Genomic DNA, 26,037 nt, shown 5'->3' with positions numbered 1-26,037 from the left:
ATAATAAGGTGGCTGCAGAGGATGAATGGGATGGCTTCGACTATGAGCGGCTGTGGTTGACAAGAACATTTTTTAACTTGGTGCATTTCGGTCATGATGATGATCCCCCGTGTATTTTCTTGCAGGGAATGGAATCTGTAATTGCGGGAACTGTGAGTGCTGGGATGGATGGAACGGAAATGCATGTGAAATCTGGCTTGGCACGGAGTATCCTTAACAGTTACACAGGAGAGGACTGGAGTCTTTACTTTTCCATTAGAACAATATAAATGCAAAGGCCACCCTGCATAATCACCACTAGGACCGGTCAAAGAGACTATTGTATGTTTTTCTGTTTCTGAATGCCTGCATGAAGTCTGGGTCCCTATTAAAAAATGAATTAAGCAAAGTCTGATGTAAATAACGCCAGAAAGAATGTCTCTTCCAGAGTTTACATCAGTGGTTCTCAACAAGGGTGACTTTGCCATCCGGAAAACACCTGGCAATGTGTACAGCTTCAGTTGTCACACCGGGTGGGATGGGAGGGCGTGTCACAGGCCTCTAATGGGCAGAGGCCAGGGATGCTGCTTAAACATCCTACGGTGCCCAGGACGGCCCCCACGACAAAAAGTTAGCGGACTCCAATCGTTAATAGCGCCAGAGTTGAGAAACGTTGAATTACATGGTCCTTAGACATGCGTATCCCTCACAAGAAAGACCCCATGAGAAGCTAAGGAAATACCCTCACATAAATCCATCGCTCATATTTTTTTGCAGGAATCCCTGTCACTCAGCATTTCTATGTGGGGACAATAAAGACAAGCACACATAAGGGAAAATGTCGGGGGGCGGGGGAGGTGGGGGGCAGAGGGCGGATCACCAGTGCTTTTTAAAGAAAAAGACTGGTCAGTTTTAGCCAGTAAGTCATTCGTCTGATCTCACTTTAAACTCACAAAAGAAGATTCTCTCAGGAAGGAAGTATGAAAAATGTACAGTTTGACATTTTTAATAAATAGTTACGTAAGTTGCTTATAATCTGTGTCAATATATATTTGCCTACTGCTGATTAACAACAACACAAAATGAATTGGTATTCAGGGGCATCTTATGTTCCTAGATCCCTTTTTAAACTGGGCAGGGGTAGGAGTACAAGGTCTTTGATTTTTCACTATTTAAATTATTCCATGGTAACTTGCCTTTTAAAAAGACAATATCTAATTGGACCTACGATGGGCCTGAAATATGCATTCATTTCCCTTAAAGACTCTTATTTCCAAGGACACATTATTTACTGGAAAAGTAGGGTCATGCAAAGAAGTCAAGAAGAGATACTGTGATCAAATGACACCATTCTCAAAGCTCAAAGGATTAAAAAAAAATCTAGAAATGTGTTAAGTAGAAATTACAAATATTCACTCAGCGATAGGAACAAAATGTTTATTTTCTTAATGGTGAAATTTTGCTCTGTATGAAATTCACATTGAATTATGAAAATGTACAATAATTAGGACTTCCCTTACATATTTACAGTTAAATCTACTTACACACATTAGTTTAGGCAACCGTTAATTATTTGGAGCTAAAAAAACCCATTTTTTTTCTAAATGTGAATTATATTTTGTAAAATCCTAGAATAATGTAACAAAACCATTTTTTCCGCATTGTTTAAGATGAAAATTTTTACTTGGAAATTTTACTTAATGATGTAAATATTCTAGAGTCATGGCTTGGACTTTATAAGTCAAGTCACCAAAAATAAGGAAAATATGCATCTGCCGAGTTACTTAAAAATTTAATATTGAAAATTATTTAGGAGAAAGTTTATCTGATGCCGACTTTTATAGTACTAATAGTGTTCTCATACTTTAATAGATTTATAAAATTGTTATCTCTATCCTGAGATTATGGAGTGCAACCGTATTAGTTGTATCTCTATTGTTGAGTATGTCCGTTGATATATCGGTTTTGTAAAATGAGGGAAATAGAAGCAGTTGAGAAATAATATAGAGTATATTCTTTCCTCCTCTCTATCTAATTGTTTTAAGCCTCAAACCAACCTGTTGTAATTGTTCAGCAGCACTTTTGATGACTCGATGATGCACCATCATCAGAATTCCCTTCATTATCTAGAAGCCATCGTATACAAACGACCTTCAGCTTCCCCTCCTGCAGAACTCTGCTTTCTATAAAGGACCAGAGTAAATATTTTAGACTTTGTGGGCCACATACATCTCTGTTGGATCTTCTCTTGTTTGTTTTTAATACTTTAGAACTATAAAAGGGAAAACAGAAAGCAAACTCGTTCAGAGCTCATGGGCATTTTTACAAAAACAGACTGTGCTCGATTTGGCTCCCAGCCTTCCGGCAGCATTTTGCCAACCTGAGCTCTCCTGAAGCTGCCCTTAATTTCCTTTGTCTTATCCTGGAATCCTGGGTGTGTCTTATTTTTCTTGCGGTTCTCTACGTTTGTTATCCCTTCTGTTAACAACTACAAAGAAAGGGCTTCTCTTTTTATATTTTCATATAAGAAAAGTGTCCTCAGCATTTACTTTTTTTAGGGAAAAGTTTCGAGACAGAGAAATTGTACTAGAAAGTTCGCAATGTGATTTATTCAAATTTTTTGACAAGGCTGAAAATATATGACAGTCAGTTCTCTCCTGGGTTGATTTAGCCACAAGTTATTGAACTGAAACTGAGTTATAGAATAAGTCACCTGGTACCTAATCGCTAATGAATATTTTTCTTTTAAAACAGAAATAGTTTCTTTTTACTTCTGTCTGCTATAATATTTCGTATGCGTGTATATGAATTTGACTGTAGCAAGGCAATCATCAATAGACCTATTAAGAAGTTATTTAATTTACATGTTTAAGTTGGAAAAAATAAAATACGCTTACATGTAAAGAGGTAAATCCTACCCTTCTTCGATGTGATTTTGTATTTTAACTTTTAATTCTGTTACTAAGGTAAAAAACTCCCTTTTTCAAAAAAAGGCAGGGCAGGAACAGACTTGTAGTAGGGGAAGGGTAAATGTGCGAAGCTCATCGGCTTGTTCGAGTTCCTGTGAAGTTATGGGGAGATTAACGTCAGTTGGGAAGGATGCGACATGTCTGCTGCTGGTGTTGGCCCTCACCCTGCTTGTTGGCACACCGTTACTGAGGAATTCTTCCACAAGGACTTTTCAGTAAAATTCAGCTAAGGTCCTAAGACCCAGGAGGCTAATAATTATACCCCATTTTCTCCCGGGACCCCTTGAGCTCATCTAGATTCCTGCAGCACCTTGAAAGGAATGGCCTCCACCACTTCAAATGCAAACACAATCTTTGCCAGCAAACATCAGGATCAGACAGAATGATAACTGAGAAAAAAAAAAAAAAAACGAGTCACCACTCAGCCTTTGCTTTACAGACTCACTATCAATCTCTGAAGCCCTACCCAGTATCCAAGAGTCAATAGGCCTTGTGTGCCCCCTTGTAAGCTAAGAAACTTAAGCTAGGAAATGTATTTTACTCCAAAGTAACACCGTTTGCGTCTGGATGTTGGTATGTCTGTGTTTAGCCAATTGCTTTCCCTGGAAATAGTCTTGTTCTTAAATACAATTGAAAATAGTTTTCAATTATTTTATTTCGTCCTAAAATGGATTTCTTAGTCAATCTGGTCTCTCCTTCAAACATTAGTTCTCCCTGTAATATTAGGAATAAAACCTTAAATGAAGTGATACATGTCTAACTTAAGGAACAAGAAGTTGTTGTTGTTGTTGTTTTGTTTTCTAAAAGAAAACCAAATCTAACATTGGTCATCTCGAAAACATCTGACTGTTTTAGTGCTTTAGGCATTAAGTGAGCAACTGGCCAGGTGTGTTAAAAATACTCACTCTGCTTACTCTCCAAGAGGTAAATAATTAGAAGGACTGCAGCAGGAGTCTTGTTGGCCCATTTGTGGAGCTCCTAAAGCTATCTCCTATCCCCAAACACTCAGGGCAGGCAAATGTTTAGGGCAAGAATCCCTAAATTCTGCAGGATTTGTAACGAAACCTTGCTCAGTACCATTTTACTCTTTACATAGGGTGCACCATCTGCATCTCTTCCATAATTTTTCCAAGTAAAGTTGTAGCCAAATATTTTAGAAAGCAAACTTAAAAGAAAATAAAAGTGGTGTCCCCTGGAATATCAAAACAACGAACGTTCCCAAGGGTTGCAGAGGGATGGGTGAAGCAATCAACGACCGTAACAGAGCAGTAGAAGTAATCCTCCCCTACCAGATATGCATGCAAAAGGAATGTAACATTAGAGAGACTCGATGCAACTGACAAATGTACATGGAGGTACAAAACACACAGGCTGTAGATACAAATGAATTCCATCAGATTTACTATACAGAACATCAATGATGACAGATTGCACTTGCTTAACAACAGCAAACTTAATTTTTGAGGGGAAAAAATGGTGGCATCTTATCCCAGAAAAATAGCAAGAGAGGTATCATCAAAGAGCTAAAATTTTCTTTGGCATGGTCAAGGGGAACATTGAGTGTACCAACTTATTTACATGACATTTCTCTATATTCGTGGGTGAAGCAATGCCATTTTGTTACATAAAGTTGTTTGATGTTTTGTAATATGCCTTCATATCAATATTTTATTCAATATGTTGTATTTGTGAATACAACAAATGGTATTAAACACAGAAACTGTACAATGCAGACAGACTCTTTGTATGTAAATTGAATAGTACATACCAACAGTTCTTGATACACAGGTCCTACTACATGCAGGTCATCAGTGCTGTCCTCGTCCCATGCAACAGGTGAGACCAGACACAAAGGAAACCGTCTAATTTACAAATAACAAGGACCCGTCGGCAATATGTCTAAACATATATTAGAAGAAAGTATTTGACATCCATTCATAGGGATAAATGCCCTTGGAGACAACTCATATAAAAAACAAAACAGAGGTGCACGTTGACATAAATCTCAGTCATTTACAAAAATAAATCTTGTCTTAATTTTAACCAATAAATAGGCTTGCAGGGGGAAAAAAAATAGCAAGTAGGGCTGATTACCAAAAACAAATAGGTGGGGTTGTTTGGTGTGTACGTGTGTGTGTGTGTGTGTGTGTGTGTGTGTACGTGTGTGGGGGGGGGCAAGCAGTGTCTAGAAGCCCATCTAATTGGAATGTCAAGTTAAATAATTCGGTTTGCCACAGATTATAGAATACATGTCTTCCCTAAATAATTGGTTCGTGAAATTCATCTAACGGATTTTAACTCATCCTGTTGAAAACAATAGGCTTTAAAACGGTGTCACAAGAAATCAAGAATGGTTGAAGGAATCGTTTTGTTGTATTCGTACTTTAGCATTATTGACAATAAATCTACTCAAACGTTATGCTAACTTTTTATTTATTAAAATGAAATCCAATATGAAAATGAAGTAAGCATAAACAGTTAAATTTATACTAAATCTTTAATCAGCTAAGCAGGCCAAAATTTTTTAAATGCCGGGCAAGGGCTGTCATGGAGACTTAGGAACGCAGTGGCAAAATAATGTCCCAGGAAATACAGTGCAGATGCGGGGGGGAAGGGGAGCGGGGGGCGGGGGGGATGGCGACTGGGTCAGCCTTCCTCATGGAAATAATCACAAGAGGCCAGTACGTGATCCTGCGTATAGTTTTCTATAAATGAGGTTCAGTTTGGTCTCAGTTAACTCTTCTGAGGAGGAAACATTGAATTTTATTAAGTATACACAGAGTTAACAAATATATTTCCAAACAGTTTCGTATTCCACATTTTGAAACTCCTTACATCCCATCGCGAACGTTTTGCATGGTTTCTTCCCTGTGCAGTCAACCATTGGTGACCTTTCTTAGCGGTTGTCTTCCCTGCGCTCGGACTTAGGCAAAAGGAAATTAAGAAAAGCAAAATAAAACAAAAGCAGATCAATGGAGTGGACCAAAAACCTGATGTTTGAACGTGTTGGTTTGCCTTGAATTTTATCCAGAAGAATCCAACAGACTGCATTCTGAGCTCATGGCAAGGCACCTCACCCCAGCCACTGGGCAACCGGGGCCCCGAGAAGCTGAGTTACAGGTATGGAGTGGTGAGATACACAGTACCTGACTCAGCATGCTGAGCTAAAAAAAATAGTTTTTCCTAATATGTCCAGTTTAAAAACTTGTCATTAAACACCAAAAATATTAAAGTCTAATTTAATAACTAACGTTTGCATTGCTGCTGCAGAAAAGAACACAACAGCCGCCTTGCCCATGCTCTGCTGAGTATGAGTGGAACGCAGCCAAAACCGGGGATGGCATTCAGTTCGGGTCATTAAAAACCGGTAGGATTATATCGGAAATGGATTTAGGTAGCGCAATTCTTGTAGGTTGTAATTATTGAATTTTCTTTTTCTTTTTTCTTTTTTCCAAATAATGAGGATCAGTAGATGAAAAATGAACCTTAATCAGGCCTACAAGGCCTACAGAGTTCTTTGGACCCACTTTCTCAAAAACCAGTGGGTCTTGCTCGCTGGGCAAGGCAAATGTTACCATTACCAGTAAGCTTGTGATATGTATAAAACACACACACACACAAAGAAACTATAGGGGGAAGGTCAAACACATATCGTAGAGAGCTTCCCCCCGGACTGTGTTTGACCCATTTCTCACCCCGGCAACGCCGACCTGAAGAACACGGTATCTGTACTGGATAGAGCGTATATGTGTGTTTAATCGATAGTGGGAACCGGAGACAACACTCTTAACCTTTATAGATGCAATTTGTAATAATAGGTTTAGAAGGCTTCCTGATTCCTTGATCGCTCTCCGAACTAGGCCAACTGCCACATTTAAGATTTAGAGGAGTACAATCTCTGCAAAAGGTCACAGACAGCGGAGCGAGCAGCCCTGTAAAAACGGGGAGAAGAGAAATCCATAATAGCACAGGTTTACAGCGTCTAACTAGAAATTACTCAATAGTATTGGTGTGCTACAAAATTGAACTGAAACACATGGATTTCGCTGAAACAGGACTCAAAAAGGATTATGGGTAGCTGTCAGCAGGCAAGGTATCGAGTGTACTTGTGAAGTGTGTCATTCACATGAAGTGTCACGGTCACAGAAAAGATATTAAAAAGGCATTCCATATCTGGTAGGGCATTCCATGGTCTGAGTTTAGCTGGTTGTCCAGGTGTCTTCTTGTTCTGGGGGCGCGACAGGTGGAGATTTATCCGCTCGCAGCCAGGAAGTTCGAGACGGCCGAGAGCAAGCCTCGGCTTGCTTCCAGCCGCTCCTCAGCCACGGGCGCAGCAATGTCTGGCAAGGATAAATCACTCCACTGTGCTCAGGACGAGAAAGTCACAACACCTGTGAGGATCTGGCTATGTCGTCTTACTTTTGTTGACTGGTTTGCCGCCATTCATTATTGCCGACGCGCTTGTGCTTTTACTCGGCGTCACCCCGGCCTTCGGGACCGTTTCTCCGACGTCATGCAAAGAGGGTTCTCGGTACATGGCAACTGGTGACAGGCAGCAGGGCATGAAGGAAGGAGGGAAGGAGACATGACCTGGTTAGGTTCGAGCATGGCCAGGCCCCCCGCGCAGCAGAGGGAACTGCTGTGTTGAAGCCGTCATTCCCCTCCCCGGCCCCGGGCAGAAATGACTTCCTTCGCATTCTCTGGTTTATAGAACTAAAATATGGACATGGGTGCGCTGGGTTTGTGTCTAGGAGAGGAGGTTTAAATAGGAGCTGTGGCCTCTTTGTGCGCCTTACGTCTGAGGCGCATGCCTTAACCTACTTCTCTTTGCACAACTAGGAAAACGCAGACTTCCCTTCCAGGGCACGCCCATATCAACCCCTGAACCCCCTCGTTCCCATTCATCTTTTCGAGGCCAGGTACATACACCCTAGATCATTACATTATTTTTCTCTCAAGTGGTTCAAAAGCAACACAATCACTCTAGTGTCAACTTCAAAGCTATCCCCAAGCAATGACCAGGATCTCACTTTCCTGAAGCCGGGGCCTTCTGGACATCAGCCTTTAGATTTCCTCTCCCTCCATCATGGAAACTGAAGGCACGGGTGGGGCATTTTGTATTTTTATGCCTCGTTTTCTGATAGCTTGTTAAAAATAAGGCAGAAGCACAGAGTGGCAAGAGGGCAAGTGGGAGCCATGTGCGAGTGAGCACGGAGGAGTTGAGGGGTATCCAGTGGCGCAGTTAATCACAACAGTTCATGTGGCTTTTTGGCAACTGACTCTAGGGAATCCTGGGCTAGGACATGTAAGACTGACTTGGGGGAAATCAGCCGAGTTAGAATCATCTGCCATCAGAAATACTGGTGAATTAGAGCTGTCTAACCTGCTGCTTAGGCTTTGGAGAGTGTTTTGTTTATACGGTATTTCATGAAGAGACAGAGTCGGGTGGGTGGACTATCATAGTGGTAGATCTATAGCTCTTGGATCAATGCACCACGTGGATTCTCAGCAGCACACAGCTCTGAAAGCGCACACGTATACCAGACCTGCATGAGATGAGTCGGCAAGGTACTAAAAGGGATTAATCCATATCCCTGAAGCGCTTTCCAATCTCTCACTCCCGCTACTAATTCAATTAGGAAACAATGGCGTCAGAGCATTAACCTTGACTGTCCATGCGGTGAAGTTGTGTAAGAGATATGAATGCCCCAGAGCATCAATGATTAAATCAAGTACCTAATTTGCCCTAACGTTTCCAATCATATAATTTACATCCTCTATGGGGTTTGAAAGTTTGAAATTAATCTTCCTCTATAAATTACACTATGTGATAACCTCTGTCATTATAATACCCCCTTAATTATTTTTAGGGTACTTCTGTCTGTTAATTATTTGAAAATACTGTTTCTCTCTGCCTGTGAAGTCCATGAACGCACAACGCACACATACACACAACTGTTCAGTGTATGATTCAAATACCAAGTGATATTATTACACCCAGCATCTCAGTCTTAGATATTTCCTGCTAGATATATAAAAATAGCTGGTCTCCAGCTTTTGCCTCAGTTAAGAGACATAAAGGCCCTTTTGGTTTTCATTATGTTTATGCAGCTAGAAGATAAGGTTTTAGAATTTCGTTAGTTCATATCTGTTCATATTCAAAACAAAAGTTAATGCAAAGAGACAAAGCAAGGTGGCAAATAAACAAGATTTATGGACTTAGTTTTCAAATGTTTCACTTGCATTTGAATATTGGTGAGTCTGATGGTCTCGATTCATGTAAAACAGTAAGGCCAAATCGCAGAGGTGTTACTTTGGAAGGACAGTAAAACCCTCTCATTTCTTATTTCTACTCTAATTCTACTCTGATGATCTATCATATAATGAGAATAATTCACTCATATTTCAGACTCTGGTATAATTTTTCCTTTCCTAGACAGGCCCTTGTGGCTAATTGTTTAGGTTTCAATGACTTGTTCTACAGGCAAATTTAGTTATGGGGATAGTAAGCCATCATTGTTGAAATTATAAAGATGGTATTAACCAACAAGAGTGGTTTTCCAAACATAGGCAAACTGAAAGCTGAATTATACATCCACAAATAATTAATAATTAACCTTTAATATTTAGAATTATCTTATTCCTATAGAGAAGATGGATTATAAAACCGATATACATTTTCTCTTGATGGCTAAACCTTTCCTCTAGGAACAAAAAACAAAAAGAAAATCAAACTAAGTTAGATGAAAGTGTTTATTGAGTTATTGTAGATCTGCTTTTCTGCGAAAGGTAGAAGTATTTGAATAGACAACACTTTTGAAATGCCTCAAGATCAATTTTTTTTTCTAGTTCTCGAATACTTATAGATAAGGTAAAGGGCACTTCTGGCAGAATCCTTAATGAAAAAGGTGCAGAAGTTTCTGATTAATTAGCAACACTTTATAGTGCGCTCTCTGGGAATCTGATCAAAGTGAACGTGAAAGCTTCATTGTTTACAGGTGCGTGTAGAAGAAGGCAGGGCCACAGCCGAGTTTACTAAACAAGTGTACAGCGGGAAGGGAGACAGCTGGCATCAACAAGCTCTTTAAAGGCCAAGAGATTAACTCGTTATTCTCTCTAATTATAGTAATTCACAAGTATGTGATTATTTTCAGCTGGATACTATCAAAATGGGCAAATACTTATATTCCATAATTTTTAAAACTTAGCTATATGTGTATATATGTGATATATTTTTATATACTCCGTCAATTTGTGTGTGTATGTATATGTGTGTATATATTATATATCTATAAAATGTATAAACACACACACATATATATAAAGTGTACAAATCTTAAATTCATAATTTAAGTAGACATTTGTGTGACAACCACCCAGATCAAGATACGGAAAATTTCCAGCATTCTCTGAGGGTTCCTTGTGGCCAATGTAGAGTTAGCAATGGGAAAAATAAACGTGTCACAGACTGAGAGGGATAATGTTCACATAACACTCACCTTCCAATGGCTTGGGTAGAAAATGAGCTGCTGGTTTGGTTTTCTTTACTCTGTTTCCTTTCATGACTTGCCCTTCCTTATTCAATCCCAAAAACCAGGCTCTACCAGATTCCTGTTGTCTGTATAGCATAGATGAGTAGATTACATAATAGTTTTCAAAAACAGATTCTTTAAACTTGCATTCAGGGGTAAAAAGTTCCTGTCGAGAGAAGAGGAAGAAAAGATAGTTAGAGAAAAGAATGGGAGCTTCTCTGAACTTTTTCTTTATTCCTCCAGAAACTTGTCCGCCAGGCTGAAGGAGTCAGCTCTGGGGCAGGGATGACCTGGCCGCACCTTGTCCTGCATGAACTATTTGTCCATGTACTTTTTTCAATATACAATGAATAGAGAAGAATCTGCTACTCCTGGGAATATATGCATAGGCGACAGTATGCATGTCTTTTTGTAAGAAACTAGGAGACCTGAGCAAACTCAGAACAGTCTTGTTGAAACAGAATACAATTCAACCAGAATATAACCAGAAAAAGCACAACAAAGTAGCATCATATATTTACCATAGGCTAAACAAAAATAAAATCTATACTTATGGTATTTGCTCATCTATTTTCAATATTTCCATAGGAATCATTATATGCTACCCTGATAGTCGCTAGCCGTGCCCTGGATCACTGATATATAGGATGATACGTTTTACCTACAAAGACACAAACCGAAACCTGACACCAAAACCATGAGGATCAGCAGGCGCACAAACTAGCCGCTGGAGCTGAGGCTGGATGTTGTGTTAGGGAGCTGTAGTGACAGGAGCGAGAAATAAAGACCAATTCCAGGCTTTGGAACCCCACTGGAATTCTTGAAGAGAAACATCAGAAGCTGCCCTGACTGCTGTCCACCCGGCGTTTCCGGAGAGGGTAACATGAATTAAGTGCCATGACTCTCAAAGCCACGATCCCCACCGATGGGCAGCACAAAGCTTACTACCTTATGATTATCATTAATGACATAAATATTCATAGGCGACTTTTACAGACTTCTAAACTTTAGCCGACAAAGGCATTTCTGACACACCTCTATTAAAAATAATTTAAGGGACGCCTGGGTGGCTCAGTCGGTTAAGCTGCTGCCTTCGGGATCCTGGGATCGAGCCCCGCGTCGGGCTCCTTGCTCAGTGGGGAGTCTGCTTCTCCTTCTGACTGCCACCTCCCTTGCTTGTGCGTTCTCTCTCTCTCTGACAAATAAATAAAATCTTTAAAAAATAATAATAATTTAAAAATTCAACCTTCCTAATTATAGACATGGAAGCCACTTAACTTGTCTTTGTGGTTATTTTAAATAGTTCAACACTGTGCTATTTTATATATATGAAATACAGATGCAAAAACAGAGCTTTCTTGTCACTGATCTTTTAAAAAAATCACTGTCCTTGAAAAAAAATTCACCTTAATAGATTTTTATGACTGCAGAAAATAACTTTTTAAACGTTATTTTCTGTACACATTCTGAAAAACACATCCTTTAGGGACTAAAAATAAAACTTGTCAGAGTTAAAGTTATGCTAACCATAATAAGGCATGTGACATTATTGCCTGTAGAAAGGTTCCTTCAATATTTCTCATGAGAGTGTGAATTATCAAATGGTGTCTCTTGCAGGATACAATTTATTCAGAGTGCCCCATTACTTACTTTAAATCACTGAAAGCTAATAGTTTTCCCGGGGGAACGGGTTTTGTTATTGGCAGATGCTTCTCATGACAAAGATAAACAGATCCAGTGATTAATTCGATGAGATTAAAAGTAGCCAAAAGATGGGCTTAGACACTCCCAAAGGAACTTACGTAGGCCTTCATTTCTTCTAGATGATGCTAGCTCAGGTTTGAATGAGATCCCATCTAAATCAATGTTCTGGCTTTCCACTAAATCCTATTTTTCCAAATATCACCTCTCTTGCTAATCAACGACAGTCTCGGTTAATCAGGCCATGGCGCAGAGGGACAACTCACTAAAGGGTGCGTGTTCATGCATTTGTGGTGAGGGAAATAAAGTGGAATGCTATAAAACTGGTTTGTCTTCAAAAGACTAGTAAGTACAACATATTGTTTGAATGCACACCTTCCATGACAGATTAGACTTCAGTGTGTCACTTGTCTTTTACTGAGACAGGCCAAGGCATCCATGCGAGTACATTACTTGAGACGAGTTAAAACTCATCTCAAAACCAGCTGGGAGTGGAGTGGCGAAAAGCTGACTGGATAGACCAAGCCATTGACTGACCTTTACCCGGAGACACCAGGGCCTCTAGCTCTGGAAAAACAGTTCCACAGAGAAGTCAACCTACTCCCATCTGATCCCCCACTGTCGTGATGCAGGATGACGGCATTACCATCAGCAAATGAGGTATGCAGGGTCTTTTCTCTAAGTTGCATATGAAAGAGAACGAAGAGCCTAGATGAGGAAGAAGTCATTTATTCTCAGAGTATACCTTAAGGACATCTGACACTAAGTCTTTTTAGATAAAATGTTTGTCTCTGGGGACTCTGAGGAAGTCATTCCACATCCTCTTTCTGGGAGCTGGGCCAGTGACTTCACAGATATATGGATAGGAAGGTAGATTAATGTGATAGGGGCTTGGACACTCTGATAATTACATAGGCTTTCTTATGAGCACGAGGTAGATAGGCAGACATCCCTTCTTGAATAAGCAAGGGAATAATGACATAGCCCGATGAGTATTTTATGGACACACATCTATTGCCAATGCGGAGGCAGGTTCTGAGACATTAGCAACACTCATACACTGACATGTTGAAGCCCAATCTCTTGCAAAATGGACCGGAAAATTGTACAACATGCATATATGTATGTTCACTTTAGTAACTAGTATTAAAATAATTATCAAGAGAGAAATATCACCAGAATTATGACGCATTGTTAAATTGAGTTCTGAACCTCCCAGTAGCCCAGACGGAAACAGAAAGTCCATATGTTCTAAAAATTCTTGAAGAGAGAAAATCTTTTCTTTTTCTCGGGACTAACTTCTAAAAGGTATTTCCTTGCAAGGAGAAAGTGGCATTGAGCGAATGAACAAAACATAACACAGAAACATACGTGTTCTTGATAATAACCATACAGTTAACCCGGTCACAGTTTTGTGTCTGAGTCCCACAGTATGCTTCGGGGGACAGATGGACTGAAAAGTCCCCAGGTGGACACTGTAGCTGATGAGATCCCTGGGGGACATGTGCCCAGCAGGGGTCACAAACTCAATGCCTCTACTGAGCAGGTGGACACAAGAGAGAAGCGCCTGCTATGAGGTTACATGTGCCCCCTACTCGGGCTCAGTGTTGAAGAGACAGAATGGTAGAAAAGAAAAACCTTAGATCTTTAGTTAAGTCTGGTTTTCCAAAGGAAATAAGAAAATCAGGTTTCTAGATAAAATTTCCTTTTAATGGTGGCAACTATTTCTTAGTTCTTGTTTTTGTTTTTCGATAGTGTGTAGGCCAAGGGTCAGAGATGGGACCCATGAGCCTGAGGCGTGAGACCCCCAACATAGAGAAGCCAAAGTACTAAAGAAAGAAGGAACCCCAGGTGGCTTAGCAACACAGCCCTAACCAACCGTATGGTTTTGATACATTTGAGTAATACGATGAGAGCACCAGTGAAATGCTCTAAAACCGGCAGTGATAATATGAGAATGCTTATTTAAATTTAAGCTTAAATATAAGCTCTCAGAGACTGCCAAAACGAAATAGATACGTAGTTTGGTGTGTCTTTTCCTTGTCTTGCCTGCCTATATTTAGAACCCCCGATACCACAACAAAATCAACAACAGTTGAGTTCCAGCAGAAGCTTAGATATTAATTTGCACCACTGCCAGATGAAATCATCCACTCATAGAATAGACAAACAGAACAATTAGACAAAAATTTCATATCTCCCTTTATGTTGTGGTTGTTCTCAATTGAAAGCACCATCTGGGGTGTACTTATCGATCTTAACAGTAGGGGCAGAATCCCTCTTCCGAGGGAAATGCCTTTGTTTAGGATAATACCCTGATGGGTCATTTGCATGTACACAGCAAGGCTTCTGGGTTCAGGATGAAAGAAGAGGGTGGAGGGAAGGGAAGGCCCATGTTCCATAATCCATACCAGGAATAGCTATAAACCCAGATAACTCAGGATTAACCATAACCTAAGAACGAGAAGTGACCGTGAGGATCTAAGTCAGGGGTCCAGCAAACTACAGACCAAGGGCCAGATGTAGCTGTTTGCCTGTTCCTGCAGCTCACACTCTGAAGGTCAGGGGTGAATTGTCGAGACAGAGATGGTCTGGCCTGCAAAGTCTACAGTGTTCGCTGTATGGTGATTTGCCGAAAATTTTTGCCAACTCTGATCTAAGGTACATTTTGAGGACTTCGCAATCTAGGTAAATGGGGAGGGGCTGTTCATCTCATTTCAAATTACTGAAGAGCTAAGTATTCCCAAACTGAACTTGGATTGCACTTATTTTCATGTATACAAATGTAAACCATTTGAATGAGAATTTTCATGAGTTTCGTCCCTGGAAAAACCCATACAGTGTATTATGAGCTGGGGTTTCTGGTAAGGATACACAAGTAGTAGCCTGCAAATTCCTTTAGTCCCAGCATCATCTAGGACTAAATGAAAATTTATGTTTTGGTTAATATCTACAAGTTTGCCTACCAACAGCACCACCACCACCTCCATTGTTTCCAAAGGAAAATATAAAAATAGGCATTCCAGATAAATTTACAGCATTTATTAGAATACATGGCAAATCTAAAATAAATTAAAAAGAGAGGGTAGGGAAATATTCAACATACACTAGCACATAGCACATAATAAACATGCAATAAGTAATTGCTGTTAATATTCTATTAACCTCTATATTTCAGAGTCATCAAAAAGCTCAGTCCCCTCGCATCAACATCTCAGTAATGACTCTGACCCTGAACTTTGGAGTATTTCTCCCCAGGCTTAAGCTGAGAGAAGGAGGGAGCCTCAGATTCCAAGTTCTTCCTTGAAGAACAGTAACAAATCATAAAGGTTTCTTGCAAATGTCAAATAAGATAACAGAGGTGCAAAATGATTTGTAAACTACACATTGAGTTGTAAACTCTAGTTATATTGATAGTTATATTTATAAGCTATACATAGAATCGTAAAGTGCAACTCGAACGTTCACTGTTATTATGGACAGTGAAGTAGTGATTTAATTATTCCTTCTAGGTTTCAACACAACAGACACTCCTACATACAGGAATCCCAAAGATCCGTTTAACCAGAATTCTCAGTTGTTTTCTTCCTTTTCTACTCTTCAGAGATGTCATCTACTAGAATTTGTAGAATTCTCTGAGGTCAGCAGAGAATTATCCCATTCCCCTTCACCTCTGTAGTTTCAAAATCAATGATATGCTTTAATGATACCGCTCTGATCCTGGCCGCTCTAAAAAAGAAATATGAAGCACCCTTAAGATTACATATAAGGGAAGCATGTTCTGACCTTTTAGAAGAATTTACAGTCGTGGATTTGGGGACAAAACAGAATTTGTAGTTAATACTCAAAAGCAGACAATTGAGTTGACTAACGTATTTACCTGAAACTCTACATAATCAAATATTCATAATATTAGACTATGACGAATGCCTACAGGAAGAAAAAAAATTAGCCAATTGTTTGTGCGTGTACTTCAAACTAAAGCATAATTACATTTGTGTTTAAGAGACAGCTTTCATTTGATTACAGGACCCAGTGGTTTGAAGTATATTCTCACCAACAAAGAAGTCTCTTGGTACTTATATTTATAGGTCCAGAAGCTGTACTTAAGTAGTTTCTGGAGAAAAAAATTGTAAATGAAGACATTTTCTTTTTCTTTCTTTTTGCTGGAAAGATACTATTTGACATTTAGAGATATTATAAATACAGAGATTTATCTTTAGACATAGTAATTGATATATTTATTAAATATATTTTTAATTTATTATATAATATTGAATAAATATTTTCTTTTTATGACTTATTGACATACTTGTTTAGAATTGTGGCAAGAACACAATTTATTTATTGTAATGATTAAGTAGTAAATAATTTAATTATTTTATTTATTTATATAACTGTGTTTTTGTATATTTTCATATATATGATATATACATATATAAAAATCTTTAAATATATACATAAGGAGAATATAGGTATGTCCCTGCTACTCAGGGGCTAAATAGCAACTTCACCTGGAATTTGGCAGAGATGCAGCATCTGGGGCCCCATTGCAGACCTACCAAATCAGAATTTGCATTTTAACAAGACTCCGGGTGATCTGTATGCATATTAGAGTTTGGGAAGCATTGGAATAAGTTCCTATTACCATTAATAAATTAATAAATGTTCACAAATTTTTAGAAAATATCAAACTGGTATCAATCATAAGCTTGCTACCATTTCTTAACATTAGTATAAAATTTATTAAGGCAAGAAAATGGAAACAAATAAAAATATGAAGTATTTACAGCACATCTTTAATTAAGAAATTTTAAGATTATAAGTAAAAATATGTGCCAACTGGTTCTATAACGTTAAATCTGTTTTCTCTAGAATATAGACATGGTTAAATTCTGAAAATAATAATGCTTGTAACATGAACAGATGGTATCAGTGCTTTAAATATTAGCAAAAAACTTATAAAATAAATACGCTTAAGAAAGTATTGATACAACCATACACCACCCTTACACATCTGTCGGTGCACAACAGTGAAATCTTCAACATAATAATGTTGATATCATTATAATTATATAACAATTATAATAACATAATAATAATGTTAATAACTTTTACTAATACTTAAATTATGTATACTCTGCACCAGGCACTGTGCTACACACTTTACATAATCAATGAATTTAATCCTCACTGTAATTCTATGGGATTGGTGCTATTATTATCTCCATTTTAGAAATGAAGTCATTGATCATAGAGAGTCAAGTAGCTTGCCCAAATACATTTCTTTTCATCAAGATAAATATATTTAACTATTCCTACTCATTTATCATATTGTTCAGCTGAAAATATTTACTTTTTTAGATATGTGATCAATTGCAAAAATGGGCCGTATTCGTCATCCTCCCCTGGATCTATGCCCATTAGTATGTAATTTGACACATCCTCCCACCATGAGCCAAGGTGAAGGAAGTAGAGGACTGACAAACACTTGTGCACCTGGACTTGCCTTTTCAACCTCCTCTACAGCCATGACAGCATCCTGGGCTAACCTGCTTGAGGAGAGACATAGGAGAAGCAGAGCCAACTGCTCCAACCTAGGCCAGCCTAGTTCCAGACACACGTTCAAGTCCTGCCCGAGATCTACAGAGCTACTTGGCCAAGCTGCACCTGACCCCGTGCACGAGCCATACACACTTAACTGTTACATGCCACATCATCTCTTGTGGTTGTTTGTTATAGGTTACAGAAAGGCAATTGATAACTGATACAGATAATTGCTAATTCAACTGAATTACTCCTTCAACTTACAGAAAATATGTATCTTATCTGCTGATCTTTGTATCTATGCCTACATGTGGAAGAAAATATAGATGGAAAATAGTAATGAATGATGGAAGCTATCATGTTGGCAGAGGTGACACATCTCTCTAAATAATTGTAAGGAGAGGAAAAAGTAAATTCTTGAGAGTGAAAAAAAAAAAAAAAAAAGAAACAGGAAAACACAAGCACCCAAAATGAATCTCTTCTCCCCTTCACCCAGCCTGTGCACAACTTTTTCCCCCATTGGCCACTTAAAGAAATATTGAATAAAACAGAAATTGGGTTGGCTGCCATCTGTTGTTAACCACCCCCCTAGAAAAACACAATCCACGGCTGTCGTAAATTCCCCAGGGCAGGGTTGGAATGGGATGAGGGTGTCGTAGTGGGTGGTGTTGTGAGTAAAACTGAGCTCTCAGATCAAATGTGGTCTGCTGTTTTGTCACACGTCAGCTTCCCAATGGTGTACTTCGCCAACATATGTGGGGTCAGATGCTAACTATACTGAACTCTCCCTAAAAAAGAAACGTGGAACTGACAGTGTTTTATGTGAAGGGAATCAGACTGAATGAACATAATCAAATCCAGAAGAAGTGCTGCTACTAGTTTTAAAAAATGTTCTGGAAGATCTGAGTGGATGACGTCAACAGATATCCATCCATCAGGCAGGAATATATGCAAGTTTCTTGGTCTGACAGATACTCAGAGGCTTCATCAAAACAGAACTTAGTGACGTCTCAAAGTCGGATTATCGGTGCCGTCTCACCTTCCATTGTAAGGATTTTACAGATTTGTAATTTTGTTACAGCAGAAATATCAAATGAAACCAACTTTATATAGAAACTAACCATGACAATGTCAGTGAATGTTTTAGAACATTTTAGAAATAGGGTTATCTCATTCGAAAGGTAAATGATAGAATATATTACATAGTCTCCATCGTAATACTATGTAAAGTATGGTTCAGGGACCTGTGTCCAGCTACAAATTGTTTATTCCCTGTCTGCAATGAAACAAGTACAGAAATTGAGCAAAAACACTGATAAACTTCTGTGAACAATTTAAGAGTATTTTTTATATCTATTGGATGTAAAAATAAAAATGCTGAGCTTTTATTTTGTATTTTTAAAAATAGTTTTCTAGTAACTTAATGGTCTTATATTTTTATGGCGGTATCTCTCTGCAAAAGATTGAAAATAAAAAGAAAACTATTGTTCTTTACCACAGATGTCTGGGGAACACTGCTGTATTATAGACTGGCTTAGATGTGACTGTAAATCTAATTAAAGGAAAACCAAAGTGCATCTGAGTAATAATTAACATTTATTTATTTATCAGTGTAAGCCACTCACAATGCTAAATGCATGATCTCATTTTATTCCTTTTAGCAAACCATGGCATTAAAGTGAAGCATCTTGGGAAGAGTTTATGCAGAGCAGGGCTTCATCCTGGGCTCTCTGAGTCACCACTAGTTATGCCACTGGTCAGCCCAATATAATTGTAAAAGGGAATCCAAGAAAGAAATGTGACTTGATAACAAATAGGGCGACCACAAGGCAAGTTAAGACCGTTCCAGAACAAATTTTCTCATTCAGTGAATGACCCTCAAGAAAGGACTGGAAAAGATGATTGAGTATATTTGGATAAATTATTTAAAAATTATCAGCTGTAGTGTTTCTTTTATTCTTAACTTATTTCATTACTTTTCCCTAATGTCTCCAGAGTGTTGGGTTTGGAATGGGACTTGTACCTGGTCTGGTCCTGTCAGGTATCACCTATAAATGAAAGAGAATAAAGAAATACAGGGAGATAGCACTTAAGAAATAAGATTGCACAATTAAGGGCTTTCAAGATAACTGGGGGAAAAAACAACAAAACCTGTGTTCCCAGAATCAGGGCACCATTGGCTGTGGTGAGGGTGTGGGTGGGGGAGAGGGTGCAACAAAGACATTCCCGAATGGGACAAAGGCTGAGGAAGATACTCAGCTCTTCTACATCCAACTAGACAAAGATTTTATCACTGATGGTAGTGAACATTTTCGATTCATTGCACTAGAATTTTTGTTAGCCAAAATAAGCAGAATTTGCTGTGCAAAAAATATTAATTTTTAAGTTAACGTAGTTAGAATAGACGTATTTGGTATCTTGCCATGTCCTACCCCACCTGGTTGCGCTATCTTCCTTTATCATGGTGTTCTTTCAACTCCTTGTACTTCTCAGCCCATTGTCTTGAGTAACTGAGTATAAAACGTCAAATATTTAGCTCTGTTTCTCTGCCGAATTCTATGAGTAAATATGTCCTTGTTTTCATCAGTTTTTTTCTTGTACTTAACTTCTTGAACTGTATTTTAATACTGTTTCTATGACTCTACAAACTTCTCTCTTTAGGCTAATGTCTACATGCATCTGAAGCTTTTTCTACTTTCCTTTCTTTAAACCCCATTTAAAATCTTAAATTAGACCTTTCAATTGAACTTTTTCGGTATTACGTTCACATGTTGTGGACGTTTCCTAATAAAACATACCTAGTCAGAACCATTAATTGTATAAATGAAAAGCAAACCAAAGCAAACAATCAAGAGTACCAGTTTATCCAAACTTTAAAATGCAAGTTTCCATAGAAAAATAAAGGAACTATCAGCAGGTTCTACAGGTACTCCTAAAATACCATATTTACTCAATAATATTAATGTATATTGAGCTTTATGATTTTCAAAGACCATTCACACATATTTTGTTTGATTCAATAATGCTGTTAAAAAATGCTTTGAGAAGGAAAAAAGCATTATCTCATGTCACAGATGATGATTTTGAAACTCAGAGGGCACAAGTCCCACTAAGCAATGGATGAGATGTTTTTATTTCTATCCATGTGATATTTTATGTGCATCATGCTGCTACTTAGCACGTATTTAGTAATAATAATGATGTTAAAAATATGGAGCAAATCGAAGGGGCTTAATTTTTTTCCCCAGAGTATCCAATAAATCATCTTACTGGACTAAGACAGAATTCAGGAGCTGATGAGAATCACCAACACTGATAGTGTGGCGCACAGAGGAAGCCCACATCATACTAAGATGAAAACCTGAGGATTACTTTCTCTTGATTTTGCTTTATTAGCTAGTAACACTTTGGACACAATTTCCCAGATTCTGGGAACAACTTGTTCGATGATTCCAAAGGTTAACACACAAGGGTAAACATCAAACACTGAAGAGAGAGACCAGAAAAGCAAGAAGAGAGACAATACCTTCCAGGGAAGTGGAGCACCCAAGGAGAGGAAAATGTCAACCCATGACTAGTTTACTCTACCTAGATGAGGCTGAGGCCACCAAAGTTGGCCTGCTATGGATTTAATTCTCTCTAAATTAGCACTGTAATTTCATGTAATATCATGAAATATTACAGGCATTAGTGAATTACACTCTCTTAATTTCCAGGTTGTTGGTTGAGAGTATGACACTATGAAATGGGAAGAATTACATTTGCTAAAAAAAAAAAAATCTACCATTATAAATACTAAATTTCCTGTTTCAGCTATGAGCTAATACATTTGGAAATCTGAGTATTGTGAACACATGGAAACAAGTTTCCATTATTCTATACTTAATGATATCTAAAAGTCATGCATTCATTTATCCAATGAAAGTTTAGTTTCTAGTATTCGCCAATCACTGTTCTTGATCTTGAGACATAACAATGAGCAAAAATTGATATAGTCTGTCCTCTCATGGAGGATACAGTCTAGTGGAGGAGAGAGATATTTACACTAATGATTACATCATCATAAAACAAGACAAGTTCTTACAAGAAAAGGAATGATTCCTCTGAGAACATCTAACAAACAAATCTGACCTTGCCTGAGTTGGTAAGGAAAAAATATTACACTCTGAGCTGAAATCTGAAACATCATTATGAGTTAACTAGGTTTAGAGCAAGGTGAAGAATATTCCTGGAAAGGGCAGTATCCTGTGCAGAGCCCTGGGGCAGGAGCAGAGACAGATTATTTGAAGGATAAACTGAAAACAGTGAAATTGGAATGCAGAGTGTGAAGGAGACAGCAGGGAAAGTTAAGATCTGGGGGGTAGGCAAGAGCCAAACCAGACGGTCATGATCAGGTTTTGGTCTTTCTCTCCAGACAATGGGAAGATATTAAAAGTTTTTATGCAAAAGCATGCCACAGTCAGTTAGGCATTTGGAAACACCATGGCCAAAGTGTGAATAATGGAGAAGAACAGAGTCGCTTTGGATACAAGAAGGCTGATTTGTCTACTGCAGGGCCAGGAAAGGCCATCGCCAGTGGAGATGGAGAGAAAAGGGCAGATTTGAGTTTTTAGGAGGTCAAACAGCTAGTACTCTGTGATTGCACATGGCAACGGAGGGAGAGGGAGTGTCAAGCACAATGTGCAGGTTTCTTGCTTGTGGAACTGGCTGACATTTGGTGTGTGTTCCTTGCTGTTTCTGAAAGGTCACACATTCCGGTTTTGTATTCTTGGGCAAAATTAAGCTTACGTGTATAACATAAGTTTACATGGTGCTTTCTGTCCTTTTGTAGACTATTATTTCTAATATCTATTGGGTAATTTTCCACAATGTTGTGTTTTTACCTTTTTTCTCAGGTAGCCTGTGTGTGTGTGTGTGTGTATTTTCAATTTCAGATTACTTTACAAAACTTAATGCATTCTTCGAACAAAGACAAATCACATTGAGGAACTACTATTAGTTGCAGAACAAGTGGAATTGGAAGAGAAAGGACTGGAATTTGCGGGGGACAGTTCCTTAAATTTCTTACAGTTTTATTTTTTTTAAAAAAGTCCCAGTCAACAAACAAAATGGTTCCCAGATCACAACTAAAACATAAGAGGAAGATGGCCATCATAGACTTCCGGGTTGAGGGCGGAAACATTTGCAAAAAGGTTTATCTCATAAGTTTACTGTGGTAGAAAACTATTCCATTCCCAGTGATTAGTTAAATATGTAAGAATGACCCCAAAAATGCCAAAAGAAGTTAAATTTGTGACTTTTCAGAATACTATGAAACACATTATTCTTACTGATATCAGGGCAAGCAGTTAGAAGGAGGCTCTGACACATAGATCAGTGGAACAGAACAGAGAGCCCAGAAATGGACCCTCAACTCTATGGTCAACAATCTTTGACAAAGCAGGAAAGAATGTCCAGTGGAAAAAAGACAGTCTCTTCAACAAATGGTGTTGGGAAAATTGGACAGCCACATGCAGAAGAATGAAACTGGACCATTTCCTTATACCACACACAAAAATAGACTCCAAATGGATGAAAGACCTAAATGTGAGACAGGAGTCCATCAAAATCCTAAAGGAGAACACAGGCAGCAACCTCTTCGACCTCAGCCGCAGCAACTTCTTCCTAGAAACATCGCCAAAGGCAAGGGAAGCAAGGGCAAAAATGAACTATTGGGACTTCATCAAGATAAAAAGCTTTTGCAAAGCAAAGGAAACAGTCAACAAAACCAAAAGACAACCGACAGAATGGGAGAAGATATTTGCAAATGACATATCAGATAAAGGGCTAGTATCCAAAATCTATAAAGAACTCATCAAACTCAACACCAAAAGAACAAAGAATCCAATCAAGAAATGGGCAGAAGACATGAACAGACATTTTTCCAAAGAAGACATCCAAATGGCCAACAGACACATGAAAAAGTGTTCAATATCGCTCAGCATCAGGGAAATCCAAATCAAAACCTCAATGAGATACCACCTCACACCAGTCAGAATGGCTAAAATTAACAAGTCAGGAAATGACAGATGTTGGTGGGGATGCGGAGAAAGAGGAGCCCTCCTACACTGTTGGTGGGAATGCAAGCTGGTGCAGCCACTCTGGAAAACAGTATGGAGGTTCCTCAAAAAGTTGAAAATAGAGCTACCATATGATCCAGCAATTGCACTACTGGGTATTTACCCCAAAGATACAAAAGTAGGGACCCGAAAGGGTACGTGCACCCTGATGTTTATAGCAGCAATGTCCACAATCGCCAAACTGTGGAAAGAGCCAAGATGTCCATCGACAGATGAATGGATAAAGAAGATGTGGTATATATATACAATGGAATATTATGCAGCCATCAAAAGGAATGAGATCTTGCCATTTGCAATGACGTGGATGGAACTGGAGGGTGTTATGCTGAGCGAAATAAGTCAATCAGAGAAAGACATGTATCATATGACCTCACTGATATGAGGAATTCTTAATCTCAGGAAACAAACTGAGGGTTGCTGGAGTGGGGGGTGGGATGGGAGGGATGGGGTGACTGGGTGATGGACACTGGGGAGGGTATGTGCTCTGGTAAGCGCTGTGAATTGTGCAAGACTGTTGAATCTCAGATCTGTACCTCTGAAACAAATAATGCAATATATGTTAAGAAAGAAAAAAAGAAGAAGAAGAATGTAGCAGGAGGGGAAGAATGAAGGGGGGGAAATCGGAGGGGGAGAAGAACCCTGAGAGACGATGGACTCTGAAAAACAAACTGAGGGTTCTAGAGGGGAGGGGGGTGGGAGGATGGGTTAGCCTGGTGATGGGTATTAAAGAGGGCATGTTCTGCATGGAGCACTGGGTGTTATGCACAAACAATGAATCATGGAACACTATATCTAAAACTAATGATGTAATGTATGGGGATTAACATAACAATAAAAAAAATAAAAAAAAAAAAGAAATAGATCACCAGGTAATAACTTGACAATTATTGAGTGCAGTAAATCTATGAAAAGAGAGAAAGGATCTTCATTAAAATGAAGAAAAACGTTTTCAAAAAAAAAAAAAAGAAGTAGGCTTTGAGATACTTGTTTCCTTACTAGCTGTTATTTATCACCATTCATGAACTCACCTAACCCTTTTAGAAATGATTTTCATTTTTATGGGGTGTTACAGTAAAACAACAACAACAACAACAGAAATTCCATCAGCCTATCCCTCCTGCCTTCATTAATCTGTACACTTGATCCTGTACTTGCCACATTTATCTCTCCAGATGGAACTGGGTAAGCTTTTAGGTCTGGTTTCATAGATTAGTTCTTCCGTTCACTCAATCAGTCCAATTTGCTGTTGCAACTAGAAAGGCCAAGCAAATGGTAGGCCCCCTGAGGAGGAAAATTGAAAATAAATTAACAAGTCTCACAGCACCTTGTTACAAAGCCCCCAGGAGCCTGCCCCTGGGGGACAGCGTGCTCCCCGAATCACTACACTTTTAAGGACAATATAAACATGCAGAGAAAGACCATTCAATCAATTGAGAGTTAAGGAAGTAGTCGGAATCAGATCAAAAAATTTGAATGTAGGTGCATTGAAGTCATCAGGAGAGAAAAGTACAGATGAAAAACCAGTGATCATTGTGCACGCCCCTGCTAATTACAGTATAGGGGTTAAGGTCGAGGATTTGGAAACTAAATGGACCTGAATTTGTTCTTACCCTGGCCTCTTATTTAATATAATCTTGGAAAAGTCACCAAACCTCCAAAATAAAATACTTAACTCTACAGAATTATTACACTGGACACAAAATCAGCATAGTTTTGGTGCAAAGTGTCTACTCAATAAATGCTAAGTACTGTTTTTATGAAAAGACTAAGGATGAAGAGAATTGTAATAATGTCTAGCAGAATTCATATAACTTTGAGGGAGATAAAAAAAAAAACGAATTCAGATCTGTTTATCAATCATGGAATTCTGCAAATGGAAACAGCGAGCCTGTTGTTGAAAGAGGAAAATTTAAGGCATTTCTTTGGCTCTGCTAGACAGTTCCACAAATGCAATATGTAGCCACACTTACAAATGATTAAGGTGGTCCACTTTATGTTATGTGCTTTTTTACCACAATCAAAAAAAATTTTTTAAAGATATAAAAGAAAAAAGAAACTTTATCTTACTGCCTCAATGAACAGTATCTAATCAATTCTCGTATTGATGGGGTCAGGGGCCACATTTGTGTTTTGTCCATGTAAATATATATAATAAAGAGTTGCAATGTGACAGATGTTGCGTCTGAGAAC

General features: G+C 38.5%; 2 protein-coding genes across 3 annotated transcripts in view; one reads left to right on the top strand and one right to left on the bottom strand.

The window, feature by feature from the left end:
- Nucleotides 1-2,896, top strand: part of ITGBL1 (integrin subunit beta like 1) — a 202,213-nt gene extending 199,317 nt beyond the window's left edge. Inside the window, exon 11 of the mRNA XM_036090391.2 lies at nt 126-2,896. Within this exon, the coding sequence (XP_035946284.1) occupies nt 126-217 (92 nt within the window). The 3' untranslated portion in view covers nt 218-2,896. The remainder of the gene's footprint in view (nt 1-125) is intronic.
- A 1,436-nt stretch (nt 2,897-4,332) lies between these two features.
- The window catches only part of FGF14 (fibroblast growth factor 14), a 600,820-nt gene continuing 579,115 nt past the window's right edge, over nt 4,333-26,037 (bottom strand). For both annotated transcript variants that reach the window (XM_078070115.1, XM_036090393.2), the window contains exons 4-5: nt 10,448-10,646; nt 4,333-7,490 (exon numbers count right to left, since the gene is read on the bottom strand). In XM_078070115.1, coding sequence (XP_077926241.1) covers nt 7,354-7,490; nt 10,448-10,646 — 336 coding nt within the window. In that variant the 3' untranslated portion in view covers nt 4,333-7,353. The remainder of the gene's footprint in view (nt 7,491-10,447; nt 10,647-26,037) is intronic.

Source organism: Halichoerus grypus, chromosome 4 (genome assembly GCF_964656455.1).
Source record: "Halichoerus grypus chromosome 4, mHalGry1.hap1.1, whole genome shotgun sequence".
Lineage (NCBI taxonomy): Eukaryota > Metazoa > Chordata > Mammalia > Carnivora > Phocidae > Halichoerus > Halichoerus grypus.
This window is presented reverse-complemented; position numbering and strand designations above follow the sequence as displayed.